At 42.7% G+C, this 24,166-nt stretch overlaps 1 protein-coding gene across 1 annotated transcript; it reads right to left on the bottom strand.

The window, feature by feature from the left end:
- Positions 1-301: 301 nt before the first annotated feature.
- LOC103025363 (insulin receptor substrate 2-B) lies at positions 302-23,865 on the bottom strand. The gene is made up of 2 exons (XM_007242028.4): positions 19,793-23,865; positions 302-4,199 (listed from the first exon to the last, which is right to left on the bottom strand). Exons 1-2 carry the CDS (start codon positions 23,499-23,501, stop codon positions 4,195-4,197), a joined length of 3,714 nt encoding a protein of 1,237 aa, XP_007242090.3. The 5' UTR covers positions 23,502-23,865; the 3' UTR covers positions 302-4,194.
- Positions 23,866-24,166: the final 301 nt, after the last annotated feature.

Here is a 24,166-nt window from a genome sequence, read left to right as displayed (position 1 = left end):
AAAAGCTGCTTGTCATTGGCCTGCTTGTTAATCTGTAATAAGACATAGAGCATAAACAACACAAACATAACCCAAACATTAAAACACTCTTCAGACTGCTTCATTTGACCTGCAGAGGAAGCTGTGATAACTGTGCTGTTCTCATTTATGTGCTACTATTGGTCTAAATTTGCTTTACAAGACAAACATCCAAAGTCCAAAGTAAATGTAAGCCAGGATTCTTTGACTTGCATTAGTTTGGCCTCTCTCAGACTCTCACAAACAAATCAAAAGGCCAAAAAGAACCACAAAGGAGCAGCAGTAACATTACCACATTTTTATTGCAATTGCTCTATTGAAAGCAAAAAATCTGATAAATATAAACACTATGCAACGCTCAAAAATGTATCTGCCATTACTCTCCTTTTCCCCCCAGAGGAAAAAGAGGAGAAAAGAAATCAACATAGGGAAAAATAAGCAACAGTATGTACAATGGACGCAGCCATGAACACAGTTGTCAAAATGTTCTTTTTTGTTTTTTTCCCTTTCAGAGTCTACAACAGAAGTTAATTGAACACAGGAGGCATTTTCTTCTTTTTTCCTCCATTAAAAGAACTCAACTCTGCCAACAACAGCATTCAAATGAACCAAACACACAAACCATGACAGCTTTGTCATCGTCATTGTAATCATCAAGATTGCCATTGTCAACATTCACTTTTTTTTTACTATATATTTTTTCGCACACAGCAGCAAATAAAATGCAACTGTACCAAAACATTGTTTTACAAAACTGCAAAAAAGAAAAAAAAAAAATCTATTCACTCTGAGGATATGAGGATTGCCCTGACTTCCTCAAACTCTTTCTCTAAATTAATCATTCAGGAAACAAAAAAAAAGATCCAATAATCAATACTCATAACTAATTCCGTACAATTCCAAAAAGAAAAGATCAACTCTGTTGTTTAAACTACATACAAAATAAAAGGAAAACTAAACCGAACTTGCATATTAATGCCATAACGATGCGCTTCTGCATGTATCGTGTGTTTTTTTTCTTTTTCAGCAGTTGAAATATAGACTGTCCTTTCTCTAAATGTGTTGAATCAACAGAAACCGTGACACAGTACGACGCAAAAGATTCACTTGAGAAACACGAAAGCAAACAGTTGCATTTTGCCTCCTTCATCTTTTTCTTGCTATGCTGGACCATGTGTAACGATATGCTGAAAGCAGGGCTCTCTCTTAGTGGTAAAAACTCTCTGGGTACAGTTTTGCTGCACCCAAAACCAAAGATAGTAGAGTGTGTGTTAACGTCACATTTCTACTGTACCGTTTCCTTTTTACCTTATAAAAACAGTCTTAAACAAGGCCTGTTCGTGTGTGTGGTTTCCTTTGAATTACAGTTGAATGCTGTGATCTGCGCTCTTTAAGACATGGGTCTGATACAAAAAGGGGGCACAGAGGAAGAGCTCCCTTAACCAGAAGGGACTGAAACATTTAAGGACTCGAGTTTCTTTCACATTTTTGAACATCCCGTACCAACAATTATACAACAACAACATACCATGAAAATATCTCTATTCTTTTTCATATAGATTCTTTTTTTTATTATTAATACAAGCATCCATTCAAATGCTTCACATTTGGTTCAGTTATATCAAATGTACTGAAATAAAGAAAGGGCTTTTATTTAATGTACCTAGCAAGCTGAAACAAGTCAATCGCAAGCTGTAGATAAAAGTAGCTTTCTCTTTTGCTCTCTCTCTGTCTTTTCTCACTCTCAGTACTCGTCCATAAAAAAGGGTCGACACAGACAACAGTTAAATCACAAACAGTAAGGCAAAGATTCAGCTTTAATCCTGTTCAACGTCTTCCTGCTGGAAGTACCCACTTGAAGCATGGCACACCATGTGTACAATACTGAAAGGAAATGAAATAAAAACACTAACTAAACTAAATCCAACATTGTGCGTGCTGATAACGACATTCTTTTGATGAGCCCACCTTCTGGGTGTGTTCATTATAACAGCGTACCTGTGGTAGGTTTGCCTCCTGATGCTGGGCAGGTTAAAGACAACATCATCTCGTCTACACTCTTAAAAATAAGGGTTTCTGCTTTAGACATTTGCCTTTAAGGAAAGAAAATGTCAGCTGGTATAGAACCATTGCAATGTATGGGGGGTTCGTTAAAGCTGTGGTTTTTAAACCAGTCCTCTAGTCCACCCTAAAAATGATCAAATTGTCAAAATTATGTACCGTCTGGTGGTCTCTGAGGGCTGGTGTAAGGACCACTGTGTGAAAAATCTTTAAACATATAGAAAAAGACTAATTTATGCTTGCTATTACATAGGATATTTGTGTATGTTGCTATGTAGCTGTTGGTGTCAGAAACTTTTACCTTTAGGGGATTTCCTGCTTAAGAGGCATGCCATAGTACACGACATGTAGAAGTATGTTTACTGAAACAATTACCACCCATATTTTTATACTAAAGGGAGAATAAATGAGCATTAAGTCTCAGTGTAGTGTTAATTTACAAGGCCATTTACCCAACCCACTCACTAGGACTCTCTCTATTACTAGTGATGCCACAACAGACTAGCACATGCCTCCTCTGATACATGTGAAGTCAGCCACCGCCTCTTTTCAAACTGCTGCTGATCACAGCATCACAGTGCACTCTGAGGTTCTGATACATCAGCTCACAGACACCTTGTGCTGAGCGACATCACCCTTTGGAGTGATGTGAGGAGAGAGCGCCATCTACCCACCCAGAGAGAGCAAGACCAATTGTGCTCTCTCAGGGCTCTTGTAGCTGATGGCAAGCTACATTCACATGTTCAATACTATTAAAACATGTTGCATATAGTTGCATTAGGCCTTTAATTAAGGCAAGTATCCAAATGAAAATAAATGACTCAGCCCTCATAGCTGTGCAAAAATTATTTTTTTTATATTAAGCAAAACATTACTGTGCACTATGTTTTAAAGTTCTCAAAAAAAAAACTTCATCACATTTCCTTATCTCATTCTCAAAATCAGTTCTTCGAAGATGGGTGTATACACACTGATGAAGGTATTTCAGGGGCACTGCTCTAAACACCCATTTTGGCACCTTCATTTTTAAGAGTGTACACTGGAACATGATGTTGTCTGTTCTCAGTTAACAGCAGAATTAGTGCGTGTGTAGGCCTTAAAGTTCCACACTGCAGCTCCTTTACGAGGGGAACCTTTGGAAGAGCTGTTTTTATGTGTCAATTATGGCAATGCTATCCATGACCCTGTGCTGGCCCTGTTAGAGTTCAGAGACTGCAGCAGACCTCATCTGGCATTTTGTTTAGTCCCAGAATAGACGCTTCCTCTTTTCTTCCACTCTGCTCCTCCCCCCTCTATCCATCCTGAATATTTGGCAGAAAGGAGAAGAGGCAGGGTGTTCCCTACCAAGGAATTAAGGAGATGTCGGGTGGAGGGTTGGGGGGTGTGGGGGTGTGTTAGGGGTGGAGAATGCACAGCACATCTTTTCTGGGGCCTAACGTAGGGTTGACGCAACTCTAGCATGTCATAGCTCAGCGGGATGCCTGCAAGGGATCATGGGATAGCACTGATAGTGTGAGTAGAGGACTTCTTTGCTGGAGAAGCACACAAGCTGCGAGCGGAACACTTGTAACCTGAAAACTTCCAAACCAAAAACGAAAGGGAAAAAAAAAAAAAAGCAAAAGCCTAATGTTTCACAGGCAAACCTCTAAAAAATGAATACTAATATCTGCAGTGTTTCTGTCCAGCAAAAAAAATAGATATAAAAAAAAAACGCTAAAATTCTTATGAAATGCACCTGAAATCTATGTGGCAAACAAACTGGATTTAGTCAGTATTACAATGCATGTAGGCTTGCAAACGGAGCACCTCCCCAAATGAGTCGTGTGCTGGGCTCCCTGCATCTTAGTGAGCAAACCTCCCTTTTAAACGCAGCAATAGAAATAAAATCAAAAGTCAAAAAAATCAAAACGAGCAATATAATAAAGCATCAAACTCATACAACACGGATCCAAAAGATAATGCTGTTGTTTTAAATAATGATGAACTCTAAGGGAGGACGTGACGTAAAATCCAAGTGGAGGTCCCCTGGTGTTGCTTCTGCAGAGTGTGTGAGATGGGGTCGTCTGTGGCTGGGTGGGTCTCCAATTCCCTCGAATGCAGCTAAGCCGCTCATCTTTAATCTGGAAAAAGAAAAAAAGATAATTAGAGCAGAATAGAACCTACATTAGTGCAATGTTATGTACCACACCTGAGCCATCTAATAAACTAACTGATTAGCCCCTGCTAACATCAGGTCCACACTACAGGATTCCCTAATGACACACCGCACTTTAAGATTATGAACGCTCAGACAATGGCTCCCATCCTCAAAACATTGCAGAAGTTTCCTGCAAACTGTTGAATCACAAAAGCAGGTGGGAGTTTGTCTCAACCTGGAGACAATCGCTTAGCACAATTTCCCTCTGGGATCAATAAAGTGCCTGTGTGTCTGTCTGAACTTAAATCATGAATGACAACAAATCCATTGCTATTGGATGATTGAGTGTTTTCTGCTCGGAAAAAGTAAAAAAAAAAAAGAAAGAAAAAGAAAAAACTGAGGTAAAAACAAAAATACTGTATTTTTTTGCAATATAAGGCACACCATATTTTAAGGCACACTATCAATAAACGTCTATTTTCTGGTCTATTTTCATACATATGGCGAACTGGATCATAAGGCACATTATAAGAGACACTATAAGGAACTTCTAATTCAGCAGGTAGTAGCTAACTAAGTTAAGTAATATTTGGCTAAGCAAAAAAAACTGTAATAATAAAAAAGACTTTCTTTTAAAGCCAAACGAGCGCTGGGTGTAAATCGACACAGATTCTCTCCTATAAAACTGTTTATTTGGATTCCCGAATTTCTCCAGCTCTAAGGCTGGAGCATCGGCATTAGCGGCTGATCGCTCCAGCAGTGATAACCAGGGTTAGGAGCAGGCCAGGGGCCTTCAATACTCACCACTGAACGGGGAAATAGTGATTAGTGGCTAATGCTAATGCTACTCCAGCCCCGGTGCTGTAGAACTAAACTTAAACTACTGAACAACACTGCAATTTGGGGGAGTGGCTCCTTACCACCTGATAAAATTAATACAGAAGAAGCACTGGATTAAAAGGCACACTGCCCTTTTGTTTAGGAAAATGTAAGAATTTTAAGTGCATCATTCTTCAGACATTGCGCTGTATACTTTGCACAAATAAGTTAAATATATAGCCAGCTATATGTATATACTATTCACATTAAGATATTAGTTTAAGAATATTAAATGTGAAGTTAACACATTTGAAAAATACTCCCTTTATTGCCATTTGGCTCGGCTCTCATTAGTTAACAACCAAGAGGTCTAAAAGACGCATTTCCCACCAGAGAATCAGCATCCACTCCACACTACAGGACACTGAAGTGTCATAAATATTAAACATGTTTCATATTTCGATTCATGATCAGGAAGGATCTAACTGCTCCTGGGGGACGATCGGCTGCAGATTTGATTATAGACACCACACACTACAGGATAATCTGATAAGATCATCGTTCATTACCATCCCCCTGAAATCTGGAGACTTTGAGATTGTTGATCAGAGCAAATCATCTTCAAATTCGTCCTGATTATCCAACCTGTAGTGTAAGACAGGCATAAGCCAAACTGTGGGCGTTACAGCAAAAGACAACAACTCTAAAAACAAGCATGACACTGGTATCCCAGGACCAGGATTGAAAACTACCAGCTTAAAAGACACAATCATGCCAGCTGAAGACAAGACGGTGTGACCAGAGTCTTTTTCAGTTCTTGTTTTCCTCCCCCATTGAAACATAACGTAATTAAAATAACACTCTGCACGAGGAAACAGAAGTGATTGCATGGCTTACTTTTGCTGCTAGTCAAATGAACCCTCTACCTTCCTCCACCCCATTCTACCTCTCCCTGACTGAAATTAACCCAGCCTACCCTGCCAATCCCTTCGCTTTCCCTGATGCTTCTGGTAGGCAGGGGGGTCATGTGCTAGCCTGGCTTGACCCCAGTGTGGACAAGCAATGCTTTTGATAAAAGGCTTTGTTTGACCAAACAATGGTGGTGGGGGCACAATGTGGGTGCTTTTAGATGGCCTGGGCCCGCGGCCGTCTGGAGTGGGAGGAATGCTGCTGGCCCATTGTGTGAGCGACGGCCAGCTCAGCCGAGGCACCACAGGTCCACGAGTTCCTCCTGGCCGCCGTGACCCGGCACGTCAGCGCACATGCAACAACATGCCCGCCGCGCGGCAGCAATCAGGACGACAACAACATCATGGCCAAACGTTATGTAAGGGGTGAGCGCAATGGAAGCCATGGAAGGTATCCCAGAGGTGCAGGTGAATGTACTGTGACCTGGGCCAAGTTTGGGTTAGACACTGGGTTAAGAGGGGACAGGGTGGCACAAACTAGGGATGAGGAAACTCAAACATAAACAGTTTCTATTTAAGTGTCTTAACTTAATAATATATATATATATATATATATATATATATATATATATATATATATATATATATATAAACGAATAATAATAATATCTAATTAAAAGCCGTAACATCCACATGGAAAGTGTTTGATAAAACGGCCCCTGAGTAAAGCATGTACAATGTAAAAAAACAAATTGGTTTAAAAAAAAAAAAGGGCCTAACTAAGAAACTGGTAATTTCTTGTATGATAGAAATTAAACATAATTTCTTGGTATTTTTTGTTAGTTTTTTATTTAGGAATTCTACCAGTCAGGTTGTAAGGAGCAGTAAAGCCACTCCATCAAAGTACAGCGTTATAAAGAAGTTCCAGTTTAGTTCTCAAACACCGAGACTCGAGACTGTTCAGAGGTGAATATTATTGGCCTGTATCCTGCTGCTAACCCTGGCTAGCACTGCTGGAGCAGTATTAGCATTACCTGCTAACCACAGTAGCTCTTTCACTGTTCAGGGGTTAGAATTATCGGCCTGTAGCCTGTGCATTTACTGAGTTAAAACAAGCTACATGGTACGAACTGCTAGTTCATATCGTCCTTTCGTTTACCCGAACACAGGGTTCCTCAGTGTAGCGCTGTCTGCGGCATTAGCCACTAACTGCGGCTAGCCTTAGTGGAAATCTGCAAATCTAAGCTTACTGTAAAAAAAAAATTGTGTGGATTAACATCCAGTGCTCGTTTAATTTAAAAGAAAATAGTGCAAAAAATACAGTAGAATGTCATAAGTTTTTCCCACGTTTTAGCTAGCATGCAGTTACAGCTCCTTGTGGACCAATAACCATCAATGTCCAAGTGGATGTCCAGGATGTCATTACCTTTGCATCTGCAATCTCAAACACTTAAAAATGGCAACAAGTTCAACAAGCATGTCTCAATTCTTACATCACAGCTCACATGCTTCCAGTGCATCACTGTATAAGTGTCTGTACTGGAACACAACAAGTACATCATGGAGCACTGCCACAGCTATGTGGCACTAAAACTGGAACAATGACTCCACTCCCGCCACCCTGTCTTCACTTCACAAACTATTTTAGGCCTCGCTGTTCCACCCAGAGACACAGGGATTGCCCCTGACACTATTGGCAGTGCCCACTCCCGCTGGCACACTAAGCACCTTTTTTAGTACAAGCTGTTACGATGGAAAGACCTGTACCCTCACGTCACGGACAGCGTTCACCACTTTCCACAGTCAGCGGCGCGTAACTCTGCGCCGTTAAGTTATGGTACCTTATCTTAGCACCACAGAACACGTGCTAGTCATGAGATCTGAAGATCCTTGCGACAACTCGAAGACCTATAAAAGGCAAAGAAAGGTAAAAGGGCACCTTATTTAGAACAGGAACCCCTGACAAGTCAAATGTCATGGGACAGAAACTAGTATTGTGTCCTATGACTACTGCCATGTCCCATAGAAGATGGAGAAGGCTCCACTGACATGCAGAATAGGCATGTTTTGCCTCCTGCATTGAATGCACATGAGATTTCTTGACATGAGTCACTTTGGAAACAATTCTATCCAGATACCACCAGTCACGATAACCAGTCACTGCACTGCACTGTCCGCTGTTGATGGTAATGCTTTTTAAACATATTTCCTGTGCATGTGGCCTTGCCATAAGCTTGCTGGCTAGTGTCTGACCTTACTCACAAGATAACAACTCACAAGTTATACAGGTTAGGTAGGGTGTTCCCTATTCATCTTTTGAGGTCCCACTAAATTATCAATTTTGCATGTCAGTTTTCCAACTGTACTTAATTTAACAGATAACAGATGTTTCAGCCCAACTAAAACTAAATAAAAGTACAATGTAATGGGACACCCGCTTATTCATTCAGAATATATTCTGCTTTTGAGTAACTGATTCTGCTGTCCAGGGGAGATTTCTAGCAGATTTGGAGCATTGCTGTGAGCATTTAATTGCATTTGCTGATAAGAGCATTAGTGAGGTCAGGATGCTGGATGATCACCACCCCACCTCATCCCCAACTTCTCAACTCATCCCAAAAGTATTTATACAGAGCACCAAAGATCCATTACAGAGATCACAGTTCCACTGCTACACAACTCAATGCTTGGGTGGGGGGCTTTATAATACCCCTCTTGCCTATTAGAATCAGATCAGAATCAGAATCAGGCTTTATTGGCCAAGTATGCTTACACCTATAAGGAACTTGCATTGGTTACAGTAGCTCAGCGTGCATGATGAGAGCTACGAAACAAACTGGTTAGAATTTGTCTATGGAACACCACCAGCGAAGCACAACTGAGATAGATACGTGTATGTTTAAAACAGTTAAAAGTAAAAATTCACCCCTGTGGACCTGGATTACCCACTTGTAACTAGGTTCACATAGGATCTTCGGTGAATTTTTCCAATCAGAGGCCGTATGTTCGCATGTATGAATATTCATGAGCAAGAGCTGAAATCTTATTGTTCTTTCCTGCCCACTCCTCCACTGGACTAAAGCACTGTAATACCAGAACACTGGAACATTTTTTTTACACAAAAACAGCTCACATGGCATTCATTCATACTAGAGACTACAATTAGACATTTTAAAATAAACTAAAAATCAATGGAATGATACCTTTAACATGTGAAGACATTTACAAAAAAGTGCTGAGTGCAGCAACAAAGGAGGTAGCACAGACTGAATTAAATTGGCACATGAACAGGAGAACTAATAAGGAATTACATTAAATATTACATATTTGAATTTTAAATTGAATGAGCATATCTGTATCAGCAGCAACGGGTGCAACTTGTTCGTCCACCAACATTTAGACACACAGGGTCGGCTTTACCAGACAGGGATTAAGCCTAAAATTTAGTCTAGGACTAGGCTTAAACCCTGTCTGTGAAACTGCCCTATAGTGTACTGTTCATAATGCCTTGTAGTGGTTGGTTGTGTTCATTATGACTTAAAGACTAGGGGTTTGTTTCCCACCCATTGTGAAAGGTCTAAAATGCCACATTTGCTTATCACTGTAAAACAGTTCACTAGATATGCAAATGTTTACAGGAACTAGCGTGCACAAGTTACAGAGATCATGAACATGCAAAATCAGCCACTGACCCAACTTCAGAGATGTAACCCTAAGATAGAACACTGATTTGTTTAAATCTTACACTCAGTGCACTTCATATATGCACTGTAGTGTGAAAGTTAGAGTTATTGATACTGTATCAGCTCTACTCATAACAACATACACTTATTGATTAGCGATATCATCCAGGAAACTCTTCACGACTGCGTCACCTAATACTGCCATACAACCAGCGTCAAACAGAGCCCTGCATCTGCTCTCGAAGGAAAAAGGTAGGGGCAGGGTTGTAGAAAGAGTAGTCTTAATGTCAATTTAAAAATGGATCAGAGGGGAGGGTATTCTTAGATGAGAAAAGACGTCAGTGTTTGTGAAGATCAGAGCTGTTCAGTTCCAGTCCTGGAGGGTCACCTGCTTAAACACACCTCATAAACCTGGCAATTAACCCATGCATTCACCGGCTTTTGAAAAGGACAATCTCCTAACTAGGCTGGACACTGAAAGCTACAGATGATCTCATAGGACATTGCTGATCACTGTAAGGTTTAGCTGGCCTGCATCGCCAACCTGAACAAACTAAGTCATGGTAATAATAAATATAAAACTGAATGGACAGTGTAATAATCCAAAAAAATGGTTTGTTGCCTGAGGGCAAAAATAGAAAAAAAAAAAAAAAAAAAAAAAAACGGCAGCACTTGTTGACTGGAGAATTTTTGATTTATTAGAAATAAAAAAAAAATACCAATGTGTTTCATCTCTCAGGCCTTTACCAGGTTTAAAATACAAGAGTTAATAAAATCCCTGTTTAAAAAAAAAAACACTTAATTACAAAACAACCAATGAGAACACTTCAAGTACTGAAGGTCACACAAACAGCCAATAACAAGCTGACAGTTCTACTTAAAATTTCCACCTAAAAATCCTTCTGAAATTCACAAACACAGTTAGTCATCAATTTTACCAGGAAAAGACATTCATGTAAAAACACACACACACACCACCAAACTGACAATCCAGACACACATTCCCCCGAATTCCCTAAAATATGTATAAAATCCTTATTCATACCCTCTGGCAATAAACTTTTAAAATAAATAAATACGAAAAAAACTACCCTCTTTTTTGCACCAGATCCATGCACTTTTTGCATGAGGGCAACACCATGCCACAGAGGCTTAACCTTAACTATTAAAGACCAGCTTAAATCATCCAAACCTGCTCAGGTTTTCCTAATGTTGATTTTTCAGCAGGGATGAAAAGTGATTATTTCCTTCTGTACAGTGAATCAGTCCCCTCTAGTCTTCCAGTGAGATGATAGGAACAGCACCCCCCCCCCTTCCAAACCCTTACTGACCAAGAGTAACACCTGCTTGATCCGGACACAGCTAGATTCATTTACATGCTCAACTGTCCAAGCTGTAGTTTCCTTTCCTGTCATCTTCCCATGAGTTCTGACCACCTGTTGCTTTTACGTTAATGGGTATTGAACAGGATACGTATACACAATGCAGTGCTGGGGCTGCCATGATTCACCAGTAAATGCAGTGACACAATTTTTTTTTAAAAAGCACATGTGATATTCTGGTAGGAACGTGTGATTATTAGCAATTAGTACAACAAAAAAGCATATCATCACTGCCGTTTTTTTATATTCAGACATAATGTTGATGACAGTATTTTATATTGCGTCAAAGTTTTATAATGAGCAGATCAATAGAAATGCTGTAAACAAATATATTTATTTACTATTTTTGACCATTTTTGAGCACATCAATCCAAGCTGAACTGCATAAATGTTTTGCGCCAGTGGCAACAGTCGCATAAAATTATCCAAAAGCAGTGTGTAAGACTGATGGAGGAGAACATACCAAGATGCATGAAAACTGTGTTTTTTCCACCAAATACTGATTTTTGAACCCTTAAAACTTTATGAATATGAACTTGTTTTTTAACATTGCCTGATGTCTGAAAGCTCTGCATCTTTTTTGTTATTTCAGTAATTTCTCATTTTCTGCAAATAAATGCTCTAAATGACAATATTTTTATTTGGAATTTGGAAGAAATGTTGTCCGTAGTTTATAAAATAAAACAACAATGTTCCTTGTACTCAAACATTTACCTATGAATAGCAAAATCAGAGAAATTGATTCAGGAATGAAGTGGCCTCTTAATTTTTTTCCAGAGCTGTATGTTTGAGGTGTTATCTTGCGAGAGAATTTGAACACTGACCAGTTTGCTCAAAGCAAAAAAATTAGAAACTATGAGGCCTGATAGTGAGTGTCAGATGGATGAGATATAAAAAAATTCTAGTTTGTGTGGGCATTTAACATTTCTCAATTCACAGTGTAATGGGAATACGTCATAAAAGGCATTACCACTCACAGTGGACAGCGCAGGGCGGTATTATTGACCATGTGACCCTGGCAGAAATCATATCACACACATCCCATAGATAAGTGCAGCATTCTTAAGCTTCAATGAGACATGATACTAAACTCATGTCCCATGCATTTTTGCCATTTTTGAAATTTGACATTTCAGTGTATACTTCTACTGCTATCTCCAATTACCTTACAAACAGTCATGTGTATACACTCATTTAGATGCATTTTTTACTCAGATGTTTCAAAACCTCTTAATTACTAATTTCACAACAATTAGGTATTATATAATATCATAGTTGCAATATCATGTGCATAGTTTGTTATTGTTTTTTCCTACTGAGCCACTGATCTTATTTAGTTCCGTTTTTATTGTAAGTATTTCCTGAAATTAATCACTGAAATTGCCAAACACACAAAACATGACTAACCTAACAGCTCTACAGAGTACAAAAGTGCAACCTAATGCATCAGTTTACTCAGGGGCATGGTAGCATTTGCCACCGTGGGCTTTGGAGTGTCAGAGCAGGCCAAGCCGCTGGGATTTAATACACTCGCTGTAAAGAATAAGACATTCCTAGAGCTCCTGAAATGACCTCACCTTTCACCACAACTTACTACAGCTGCTCACCACCTAGCACATGCTCCTGCCCTCAAACACACACAAACAAACACACACACACCTGTCACACACAGGTAAGCACTTTTTCTAAGAGTGTCCCAAAAGGAACTCTAATGCAGACTAAGTGGTAAGAACTCAAGGTTACAAGCTACCCCAACACACACAAATGCAGTCAGTTCCTAGAGAGTTTATGATCTGGTACATGTGGCTGAAGCTATTGTTAAAGGTAGGAGAAAAATCTAACCACAACCTGGTGTCAGACAACTGTGAAGAGTTTTGGTCAGTAAAGCAATTTAACATATGAGAGAAGATTTAATGTGCTGATATTAATGTAGCAGTACTTGGCCTGGACTACATGGTATTGTAGATCAGGCCAAATCAATTGCAGTGTTATTCTCGGCCTCAGGAGCATCCATGAACCTCCTGTCATCTAAGGAACAGTGTGTGAGGTTTGTGTGTGTGTGTTTTGTCTAATGCTGATTTATGTGTCTAGGGCAGGGGTGTCCAAACTACGGCCCGCGGGCCATTTGCGGCCCGTTTCCTTTTTTGGGGTGGCCCGCGAGGTATTTTAGAAATAAAATGAAAGTTGGCCCGCAGGTTTTTATAATTTGAGATTCAAAATTTGAACGCTGGGTGTCAGAAAACGGACCAAAGAGTCTATATATGCGGCGAGATGCGCACCTGTACCACAGAAAACGGACCAAAGAGTCTACATGCGGCGAGAGTGTGCAGTTGTAGCGCAGAAAACGGACCAAAGAGTCTACATGCGGCGAGAATGCGCAGTTGTGGCGCTGAAAACGGGCCAAAGAGTCTAAAAGCGGCAAGCGTGATCAGTTGTAGCGCAGAAATTGGGCCAAAGAGTCCAACAACTCAAAAGAAACGAAAAATGGACAGCAAATGCAGAATGCAAAATTTCAGGCATGTTGGGAAAATTACTATTTTTTAACTAGTATAATATTAAATATTATGAACCGAAACATCAATTTGAAAAACACTGTCAAAGATAGATAAAGATAGTAACTCGAGTAAAATGGTGCGTAAATGATAGTAATTAAGTAAATCTTTTATTATAAGTAGTTTATTTCATTATTTGTTTTATTGTTTTTTGAGTCTGTGGCCCATGACTGCACATATATTTCTCCTTCCGCCCCACAACAAAAAAAGTTTGGACACCCCTGGTCTAGTGTATCTACTGATCATATAAAGTGTTCTTGGTGTGAGAAAGGAGAATTAGATTATATTTTATAAAAATATTAAATATATAAGGCATATCACCATTGTCACAAAAAAAACGTTAGTTATTTCATGTTCTGTTCTATTCTAAGCTCAATCACAATTTTGACATAATGTAAAGAACAATGGTCAGGTTTTGCAAGATAATACATTTCTCAATAGACTCATATCTTTATTAGGGAAGAGACTCTGGTGCATTACTGTATTTTAATGTTTAAATATTAGGGCTGGGCAAAATAACAATATGTTAAGCCTGAGAAATCTCATGTTTAATTGTTTATTTACTTTTGTTGCAGTGCATAATGTGAATGAGTGGATATGATTACCTTGAATAAAAACAGTGGCTTTATTACACTTATGTTTTATTTATTTAAACCTAATTTCAATTAATAATCCTAATAATTTGAACTTCATTGCTATTTAAAAGGGTGTATTTGTTATCAATAGCAATATAAGTGGAATTTAATGCTCTCACTATGACATTAATGTAATTCACCGCAATCAATATATTTTCAGATCATATCATTACTATATGTAGCAGCATACCAAGCTTGGAGTGTGAATGATAGAGATGCTATTCTCCTTTTTACAGGCAAGTGAAGCATCAACATAATAAAAATGCTACATGTTTTTGATTTATCAGGTGTTAGAAAAAATAGCTTAAGACACTGACCCTATTTATACCGGGTCAGAGGCCTGCCATGATAATTACATTACCACATTATGGTACAATAAATGGATATTACCTCAATAATATTTAATAATCATGATATTGTGTCTATTGTGTTTATGTTGTGTTGTATGTTTGTTCACATATATATAATAGTGAACAGTATTTTAGTAAGTCATGCAATGACCAATCAGTGCTTCACTTACTGTTACTCCATACACACAGTGTGGACTACAGTAGGTCAAGGAAAAAAAAATTATATACTTCCCAATTTATCATTAATTACAAAGTTGTTGTCTTTTATAGGGTATGGATGCTTTGTTATGCTTTTCTATTATTATTATTATTATTATTATTATTATTTCAGTGGCACTGAATGGTCTTAAAATGACAATAATATCAACTGATATGGCTAAAATCTCATCAGGATACAATCCAGATTTTAGGAATATGTATTCACACTTTGTAGTCTAATGTGTCTCCAGTTTGTCAGACTAAACTATGGTGGTTGTATGGGTCAGAATATCCAAATTTCCAAATCTTTATTTTGGTTAAATTTAAGTTGTTCAAATGCATTTTAAAGAAAGAGATTAGTTCACGCTGTTGTGACAAGTGGCTCAAATGAGTCTCGGACAACTTCCTGAAGTGATTTAAGTGAACGGATTTGTTTTAAGTGTGCTTTGGGTGTGTTAGCACTTGCATTGTTACATGGATTGGCAATATTCAGGTATAATCCTGATACTTATGATTCATAACTGTGTATTGTGAAAATTGGATTGTGATAATTCCGTACTCTATGTACAAAACATTCATGATAAACTTCACAAGTGCATTTGGAAATTACACAATGTGTCATAGTGACCCTGCACTACATTTGTCAGACAAACAAAACCACTGTTCCTCTACAGGAGGGGTTGCTAGGTAGTGACTGCAGCTCAGGATATTGCAGAATGACACTGATTTTCAAAAAACCTTGAAGAAATTAACTGATAGCGCTTGTGTTAAAGTGTATAGAAGTGTGTGCACATGGGAGTGCGAGAGAGTGAGCGAGCATGGCAGCATGTGTACGTGCAAGTGTATATGTATAACACTCGCAAGCACAGCAGCACGTAGCGTTCTGAACCAAGCTGTTCCTGTCACCCCTCAAACCTAATACAGGGCCATGGGTTTTTAAAAAGCTCACGGAAAACATTTCCCAAGAACAGAACTTGTGTGCGCTGTTAAAAACACATGCACGCGCACACACACACACACACACACACACACACACACACACACACACACACACACACACACACACACACACACACAAAAACACACACACACACACATACAAATATGTGTGGACTCATAGTAAAAGCTATTAAACCAAAGCTATTATGTTTGTGGGTTTAGGATCTGTGTGTAAATCTGGACTTCACAGTCTTAACCAGCAGAAAACCCTATATGTCTCCAGTTAGTTCTGAGTTGCTCTACGCTCGGCTCCATGCATCTGCGACAAAGTGGGCAAAGTATGTAAATTTGTGCACATAATGAGCAGTAAACGCAATTAAACATGTGAACTGTCACAGGTCCACGAATCACTGTCCACACAAACATGGGGTCAAGGTCTATTTAGGGAGGGGAAGTGTGTTTGTGTGCTTGCAAGGGGCGGGAGGTCAAAGTTCCACTGTGTTCCAGTGTATACCAGTAAGTCAGGATGTCAGTAAATTCGTGTAAGTTTCAAGTTGAGTATGACTAGGCCTATCAACGTTCAGGCTTAGGATGTGTTGTCCAGGAATGTGCGGGCACTTAAATTGCCTGTATCACGTAAAGCTTGCTAAATCATTTTTCAAAGGCTGTAGAGTCTTTACATTGGTAACGTTTCAGACTGTACCATTCATAGACATGTTAAAATAATCCAAGTATAAAAAAAAGCAGTCTGGTATGAAAAGTTTGAACTGTTTTAGTGCTGCCGTAAACTACAGATGCATAAACTACAGGGTTTCTGCTACATTTAATGTGCCGCAGCTGCAAAACGAGGGTCATTAAATGTCATAAAATGACAATTACAAATCTCAGAGGGCTTTAAATTTGAAACAACAGTTACGAGAAATGAAGTGGGGGCGCTTCATCATTTTAAGCACTGTAAACGATTCTTCAGCATGACCCTTGCACAGTATTTTGATTGTAGCACACTAAATTAGGGCCATACTGAGCCCACAGAAAGCCACAGTAGATCATGTGACCTGAGGTTTACACAGAGTGAAGCAGCCTGTCTGTTGGTAAACAAACAAATGCTAAGGCTAAGTTACCTTAGCTTAAGAGAGTCGGCCTGCTGCCACCGCTGCTAAAAATCTTTATTTCTTTTTTTCTACTCTTTTTAAAAAGCAAAACAAATCAAAATACATGGTAAAAAATTATGATATTTATATATACTGGCTTTAACTGCCCACCAAAAGAGGTTACAAATGAAATTTAAATATTGAATTATGAAGTTAAAGTTGTGTTGTGTGCATAAACCCATTTATGAATGGACTGGTCTGGAATAAAAAAAACAACTTCTGAGAAAAATGTCGCCCCTTTAATGAAGCCATAAACTCCTTGTTAACGCATCTCAAACAAACACGTCTTTCAGAATTAACTCAGAAATGCAGCCACAGCAAGGTCTCTCCCGCCATTCTGAAAGTGCTACCAGGACCGGCTGGGTGTCATGTTGTGTGTCATTCACATTATTGGAAGCCCATTGGGAAACTGAGTGTTTGAATATTAGTAAGAGTGTGTTCATGAGTAAGTGTGAGTGAATTTAACACAGGAAAGGGGATCCTTGTACCTGTTGTAGTCATTTCCTTCCATAAGTCCAATGCTGATTAGCACACATGACCCAGTGGTTAATCATAGGTGCGCTCAAAATAAAGTAGTAAACATATAAATAGGAAATATGTAAGATACAAAGAGGGCCTGCTGCTTTTGCACAGATATATAGCCCTAGCCTATCTGCTGAAAGGGACAGTGTGGCTCTACCTATTTATTTCCGTAATGTACCAGTCAGGAATTGCCACAGCAGCAGCCCCTCTGCATGCCGTGCCAAGCACAGCCTCTGTTGTTGTTATTGCAGTACCAAACACTAGCTTGCCAGCTCCAGGGATTCCTGGTTGTGGCTTTGTCCTCAAGCTTTTCTCCCTGTCAGTCTGATCTAGACTAATTCAATGAAATGCATGGATCAAATCACATAAATTGATTTAAACACTGCTTATCCAATATGCAGCCCCACTGGGCACAAACATAATCTAGCTGCACAAACAAACGCCACATTACTCAATTAAAGTAATCTTTCTTTCTCCCTCCTTTATCATCTTGCTGACTGCTTGTGCATGCCCTCTGTTTTTGGGAATAGGGGTTGCTGACACTACACAGTGTCAAACACCTTTGAAATGGCCCAATACAAGTCGCTCAGGACGCGGTGCAGGGCCAGAGAAGAAAAAGCACAAGATCAGCTCTAGACAAAACTGTCTTGGGTACAGCGATCAGAGCTAAAAATAACTTGTTTCTATTCTTTTTTTTACCTCAGCAGAAGCCTGAGCTCGGGTCTGAATGCGCCGTCCTGTTCTCTGCCACCTAGCCTGTTTACCCCAGGCCGCTTGAAAGCCGGCAGATCCAGCAGTGAAAAGCACTGTGTGGCGATGGAGGCGCATTCCTGTGTAGCTATGCGCTCGCTAATTTACATTCCAACACCAGAAAGAGCACACATACCCCAAACCCAGACAGGCCGTCACACTGCCGTAGCCATAACACAGCAGCAGCAGCATCGTCCAGGCGGTGCACAAACACCGGGGAGCGATACTGTCAGTGGGATCAGAATTCACGCCCTGTCGTCAGGGCACACCGCTGTGAACCAGCGGAATAATGCTGAGGGTACTAAAGCAGGGAACTACACAGAGCTTGTTGCACAACCGTACCGTTAGCAGCTGTGTTGCCCTGCCTCCACGACCCATCCAGGTGTGAGCACAGCATGACAGGAAGCAGAACTGTAACATTTCTTCGAGCTGATGTGTTTCCTGTAGCATGTTGCATGTGCCACAACATGCTGGGTTAATTAGCTTACATCAAAGAGAGCAGAGGACGAGTCAGCGAAACATGCAGATGCCTGTTCTACTAAAACAAATAGACCCCACACCTGGTTGAGAAACAGACAGAGAGAGGCGGGGGGGGGGAGAGAGAGGGAGAAGAAGGAGGGAGGGAGGAACAGACAGATGTAGGGAGAGAGCAAGAGTTCAAGGTTTACGTACTGCTTTCTGACAGTTCATGACTATTGCCCTAGAAAAAGACACCAACTAAGCAACTCCTACATAAGGCCTAATACTACTAGAACACACATTCCTTCCCACTCATACACACCCTTCCACCACCTCTCTCTCTCTCACACAGGTGCTGCCTCTCCCTCTCCTACTCTCCCTCTCTCTCCCTCTGTCCCTCACTCCTCTCTGTCTCAACTCTATGATAAACAAATGAGTCAGCCAGGGCTTGCTGAGAACACTGACTCACTCTCCCCTCATTCTATTGCTCACTCTTCAGACACACACACACACACACACACACACACACACACACACACACAGTCGTCTTTCTCCCTTCTTCCTTTGCCAATCGCACTACAGACCCAGGAAGCATGGGGAAAATAGAAGAACAGTCAGTCAGTAGTAGTAGTAGAACAAAAACAGAAAACTGTGGCTCATACTGTATTGTTCTTATACTGAAATAGAGAACAACTATTAAGCACACTCATAATTCTGAACTATAATAAGTTTATTAAAGATGTCAAGCCAAGGGAAGTGTTGGTGCAGCCTTTGAAACAAGAATGAACTGAACCTTTTTTGTCATCTCTTGTGCGTGGAAAAAAACAAGGGGTCACCACGATCAATGCAAACAAACACCGTCTCCAGACAACATCACACGCTACAGTGATCAAGGGTCTTTGGCCTTAATAATTAATACACCCTCACAGTAACTTATTTAACTGCTGATTTTACTTCAACTTTTCCTGATACACTGAGAAGATATACATCAATTAATCAACTGCTGAAAGACTTTACACTTACTCTACACTTACATTTATGAGGGGATTAGGTTTAAGATTCAGTTTGAGTGACTCAGAGCTGTCTAAACTGTCTGAATCCTTTATTGTTTGCATCTATAATGTTTTTTTAAAAGGGAAACACAAACTACCCTGATTTTATGGACAAATGCATGCACCATGATGTAGGGATACATGTGTATGACAGCAATAAGAAGTTGTTTACATACCTTTAGAAGCTGCAGTGATTCCCTCAGATTTAGTAAAGTCTATGCTGGCATAGGCCCCATTTTCCAGGAGGGGCACAGCAGAGGGTGATGAGGGAGGGGCATCAAGGGCACCCACAGCCCGGGGGTCCTCTCTCAGGTCCAGGGCAATGTAGTTGAGGCCGTTCTGGTGTTCCACAGATAGTGTCCTTTCAGTCATTGTAGAGGAGGCACTTGCTTCAGCTCTGTCTGAGGAGAAGCCAGTTGTTTCCCCAGCATCACCTGTTGGCACGCTGTCCACACACATCCACATGCTGTCAAAGGATGGCGAGCTCTGCCATTTACTGGCCCCTGCCTGAGGGGCACCGCTAGGCACTGGGGCACTGCTATTTGGGCCACTTCCACCAGTCACCTCTGAAGAAGTGACGAATGTTTCTGAGCTGTGTCTCCGCCTGCCCTGGGGGTCTGCAAGGATCACCTTTGGCTCAGGAGGGGGAGTTGAGCTTGAGTAATGCTGTTCCACAACACGCAGGTGCTGCATCATGACTGAAGGGCTTCTGGATTCCTGTCTTTGACCAAAGCTCATCTCTGTGTAGTCATCTGGCCGACCCACACTCACCCCACTGCTGTGAGAAGATGAGGAGGCCAAGGGCCGAATATATGAAGGGGGGTTCCAGGGGGCCACCAGAGAAGGCCGTGGAGACTGGCTTTTTGGCGGAAGGCCATCCACCTCCACACTCATATAGTCCTGGGGGAGGGGAGAGCACCTGTGCTCCCAGCTGGTGCCATAGGCTGCAGGGGAATCCTCTGCAGAGTGAGCGCAGGCAGCATTTGTGGCCTGGTCCCCAAACTCAATGTTGATATACTCTCCTGGACTGGAGGGGCGTTCAGGTTCTTTGCTCGCCCGGGACGTGCCATGAAAACTGCGTCGACTGAGGGGAAGGCGGTTAGGGCGTGTCACCCGCCGATCCATTGCATGAGCATCACTGCAGCCATTATGCTGGGCCATATCACTAGATGAACACCTGCCACTGTGCTCAGATGTGGCAGCAGCAGAGTTATACGCAGGTTTGGCTGGTGAGCTCATGGGAACATATTCATCGTGTTCACTCCTATCTCTTGTCGGGGCTTTGTATGAGCGTGGGAGGGAGAAGTAGGGACTATAGGATTTAGGCATCTCAGGAGTGGTCAGCGTGTAGTAATTATCATTAGATAACTTTCGTCCAGCTGCTGTGGGCCTGCTCTGGGACATGTCCATATATTCTCCATTCTCAGTGCGGTCATTCACAGTACCTCTCTGACTGACACCTCTGTTGCTGATGTGAGGGCTGGCTGGGGCAGAGGAGTCTGGGCTCCCACTCCCACTTGGGAGCATCATCATGTAGCCTTGCGAGTCCACGTGCTGGGAAACAGCATTTTGGATCTGTGGGGTAGCAGAGAGAAAAGCACTGGGTTGCATAGGCATGTAGTCTGTGTCACGTGGGGAAGGCACCACCCCAGCCATCATAGGCATATATCCATCATCTCTTAAGGAATCAGCTGCTCGCAAAGCAGGGGGTCTGTCCTGGCTGTGTTCAGAACTGGAGCTGTAGTCGGAGCGGAGCGAGGAGGAGGTGGAGGCTGGCTGGCCACTGCTGCCCAGAGATCCCTCAGCCACAGCCTCGTCCAGCGAGAAATTGGTCTGAGTAGTTTTCTGGTAAACAGCAACTCCACTCATGCCGCTAACTTGTCTTGAGAAGGAAGGTGTCCGTCTCCTGAAAGATCCTGTCCGTGAATCTTCATCTGCACTCTCATCACGGGAGGCCTCTCCAGTGCTACCCCCACCAAACATGTCTCGGTTCCAGCCCATAGCCATGTAGTCACTCAGACAGTGCTCCTCACGGATGGGTGGCGTGTTCCCCAGCGAATCAGGTGTGTTGCTGCGTACCCTAAAGTAGCGGAAGTCTCCAGGACTGGAACCATACTCATCAGAGGAGTTAAAGCCCCCATCGCTGGGGGAGCCACAGATGGAAGCGCTGGAGGGGCGCGTGATGGTGTCTGTGACAGAGCCATGCCCACTGCTGCTGGACACACTGACTGGACTGGTGGTGGAGGGGAAATGGGAGACAGGAAGAGAGGCAGACCGCGCGTGGTAGGTGGCACCCGGCAGGGCTCGTACATATCGGTTACTGGCTCCACCACCACTGCTGCTGCTCTCCTGTCTGCTCAGGTTAGCACGGGCAGTATTGAGATGCATCAGGCTGCCAGTGACAGACCGAAAGGGGCGGTTCATGGTGCCCTCACCTTCACTAGAGGTGCGGAAGCGGTACCCACTGGCACCACTGCTCTTGCTGCTAGGTGGGGTACCCACCACAGACTCAGTTCGTGAACGCCGCTGGAGTCCAGTCTGGCTAGGAGGAAGGTTTCCCAGGTGGCGGCGTGTGGTGATGAAAGCCATGGGGTTAGAGCCTGACGACTGGCTTTTACTCCGTGGCCTGAACTCAGCAAAGGCCTTCAGAGCTTTCATGGTCTCTAAAATGGTTTCATGCATGTTCTGAGCCACCACAGAATCGTCCACCTGCATCCACAGCTCCCCAGGGCCAATTGATGAAGAGCGGCCTACCTCTATGAAGAAGAAGCTCTCCGAGTGGCCACAGCGCCGGATGTTCATCAGCTGCAGGTTCACACATGGGGTGTCGGAGTTCAGTTTCACCAAGTGGATGGTCTTTGAAGAGAGGCACAGCCTGTACACACCAGTGAGGTTTTTAGTCTGTCCTAAGCCTTTGGGTTTCACATTCACCTGCCACACTTCCTTGAAGACAGTGCCGGGGGTCAGTGCCGTGCCATAGCAGTCATCCAGGTGCTCATCGGCATCCATGTGGCCTTTCTTGTCCTCACTCATCAGCTCACTCAGAGCCAGGTACCAGTCCTCCTGCTCTTGCTCGTTCTCAGCCACGATGGCAAAGTACTCATCCTTAGTGTACAGAGCTATGAGGTGTTTGTTCTTTGAATCTGCCCTTTTGTTGACAGTAAAACACTGGTAGAGATAGATTACCCTTTTGGGAGGGGAGGCAGTGGCAGCAGCACCGGCTGATGAAGTGGAGGTGGATGAGGATGAGGTGGAGGCTGTGGAGGCAGCAGTGGCGGCGGCGGCAGCAGCAGCAGAGCGCAGGCTACTACGAAATTTCTTCTCACTGTCATAGTACTCCAGGCGGCTTGGCCCTGAATGGCTTGAGGAGCGCAGGACAAAAAACCTCTTGTGGCCGTGTTTCTGCTTCCTCAGGTAGCCGCACTTTCTAATATCATCCACCCCGTCAGTGGCAGCAGCAGAGGCAGCAGCTGAGGTAGCCTGTGTGGCTTGTGTGTGGCTTGAAGTAGAAGCTGTGGAGGTGCCCTCAAGTACCGGGTTCTCGCCATCCGTGTGCGTCTGCGTGTGCGGCTGGTGGTGGTAGTGGTGCTGCTGTAGCTGTATCTGCTGCTGTTGTTGTTGTTGTCCCTTCAGCTGTGGCTGTGGAGGAGCCTGGTGGTTAGAAGGAGGCGGTAAGTGTTGATGGTGGAAGCGAGAACCGCCAGCACCACCACCGCCGCCACTGCCATTACTACTACTACTAATACTACTAAACAGGGAAGAAGCAGGGGGTTCCCCAGCAGAGGAATCGCCGTTCGCCGCCGGTTTAGTCCCAATAAGCCTCTGCTGCGGCTCCAGCATCAGCATGTCCTCCTTGCTCCCCCGGTAACTTGCAAAATTTGCCATCAGAGAACCAAACGCAGTCGCTCTATCTATCTCAGCCGTGGTGTTGTGGTTTGAGACCCCATTCTTGTTTTGGGGGGGGCGGGGGGATGGATAAAAAGGTCCAGCTCCAGCAGCAGCAGCTCCAGCAGCAGCAGAGGCGGTCGAGGGGCGCAATCTATTCCCTCCAGTGATGTTCTCCTGTAGGCCGCTTCATGAAAACGGATATCCAGCCAGTGCTCGCCCAATTCAAGCCAAGCGACTGCAACATGACCACATTACCAGTTTCTATTATGGGTAGATCCTCCTCGCGGGGCTGCCAATCTGCCTCTCACTCGCTCTGTACACATCTCTACGGACCATAGCACAAACAACACGTGACCTCTGCCTCATTCGTCGTCCGGAGGCGGGACCGAGCGACGACGCGGCTTCCGATTCGACCAGGCGCCACATAAAAGCGGCCGCCGCCATTCTCCGCCAATCGCAACGCAGCGTGCGCGGGCGTCATCGGCGCATTCGTCCAATCGCGGTGCTAGGAGTTTCATTCAAGTCAAGAGTGCTGCGGCCCTACCCAGATGATTGACGACGCTGTGAGCCAATAGGCGAGCGGGAAATGGTAGGCGTCACACAGCTGCACGGCGTTCATTGGCTGGTGGGTTTGAATGACGGCGAATTTGTCCAATCGCAGC

The sequence above is a fragment of the Astyanax mexicanus genome, chromosome 8, assembly GCF_023375975.1.
Source record: "Astyanax mexicanus isolate ESR-SI-001 chromosome 8, AstMex3_surface, whole genome shotgun sequence".
In the NCBI taxonomy this organism is placed as follows: Eukaryota; Metazoa; Chordata; class Actinopteri; order Characiformes; family Acestrorhamphidae; genus Astyanax; species Astyanax mexicanus.
This window is presented reverse-complemented; position numbering and strand designations above follow the sequence as displayed.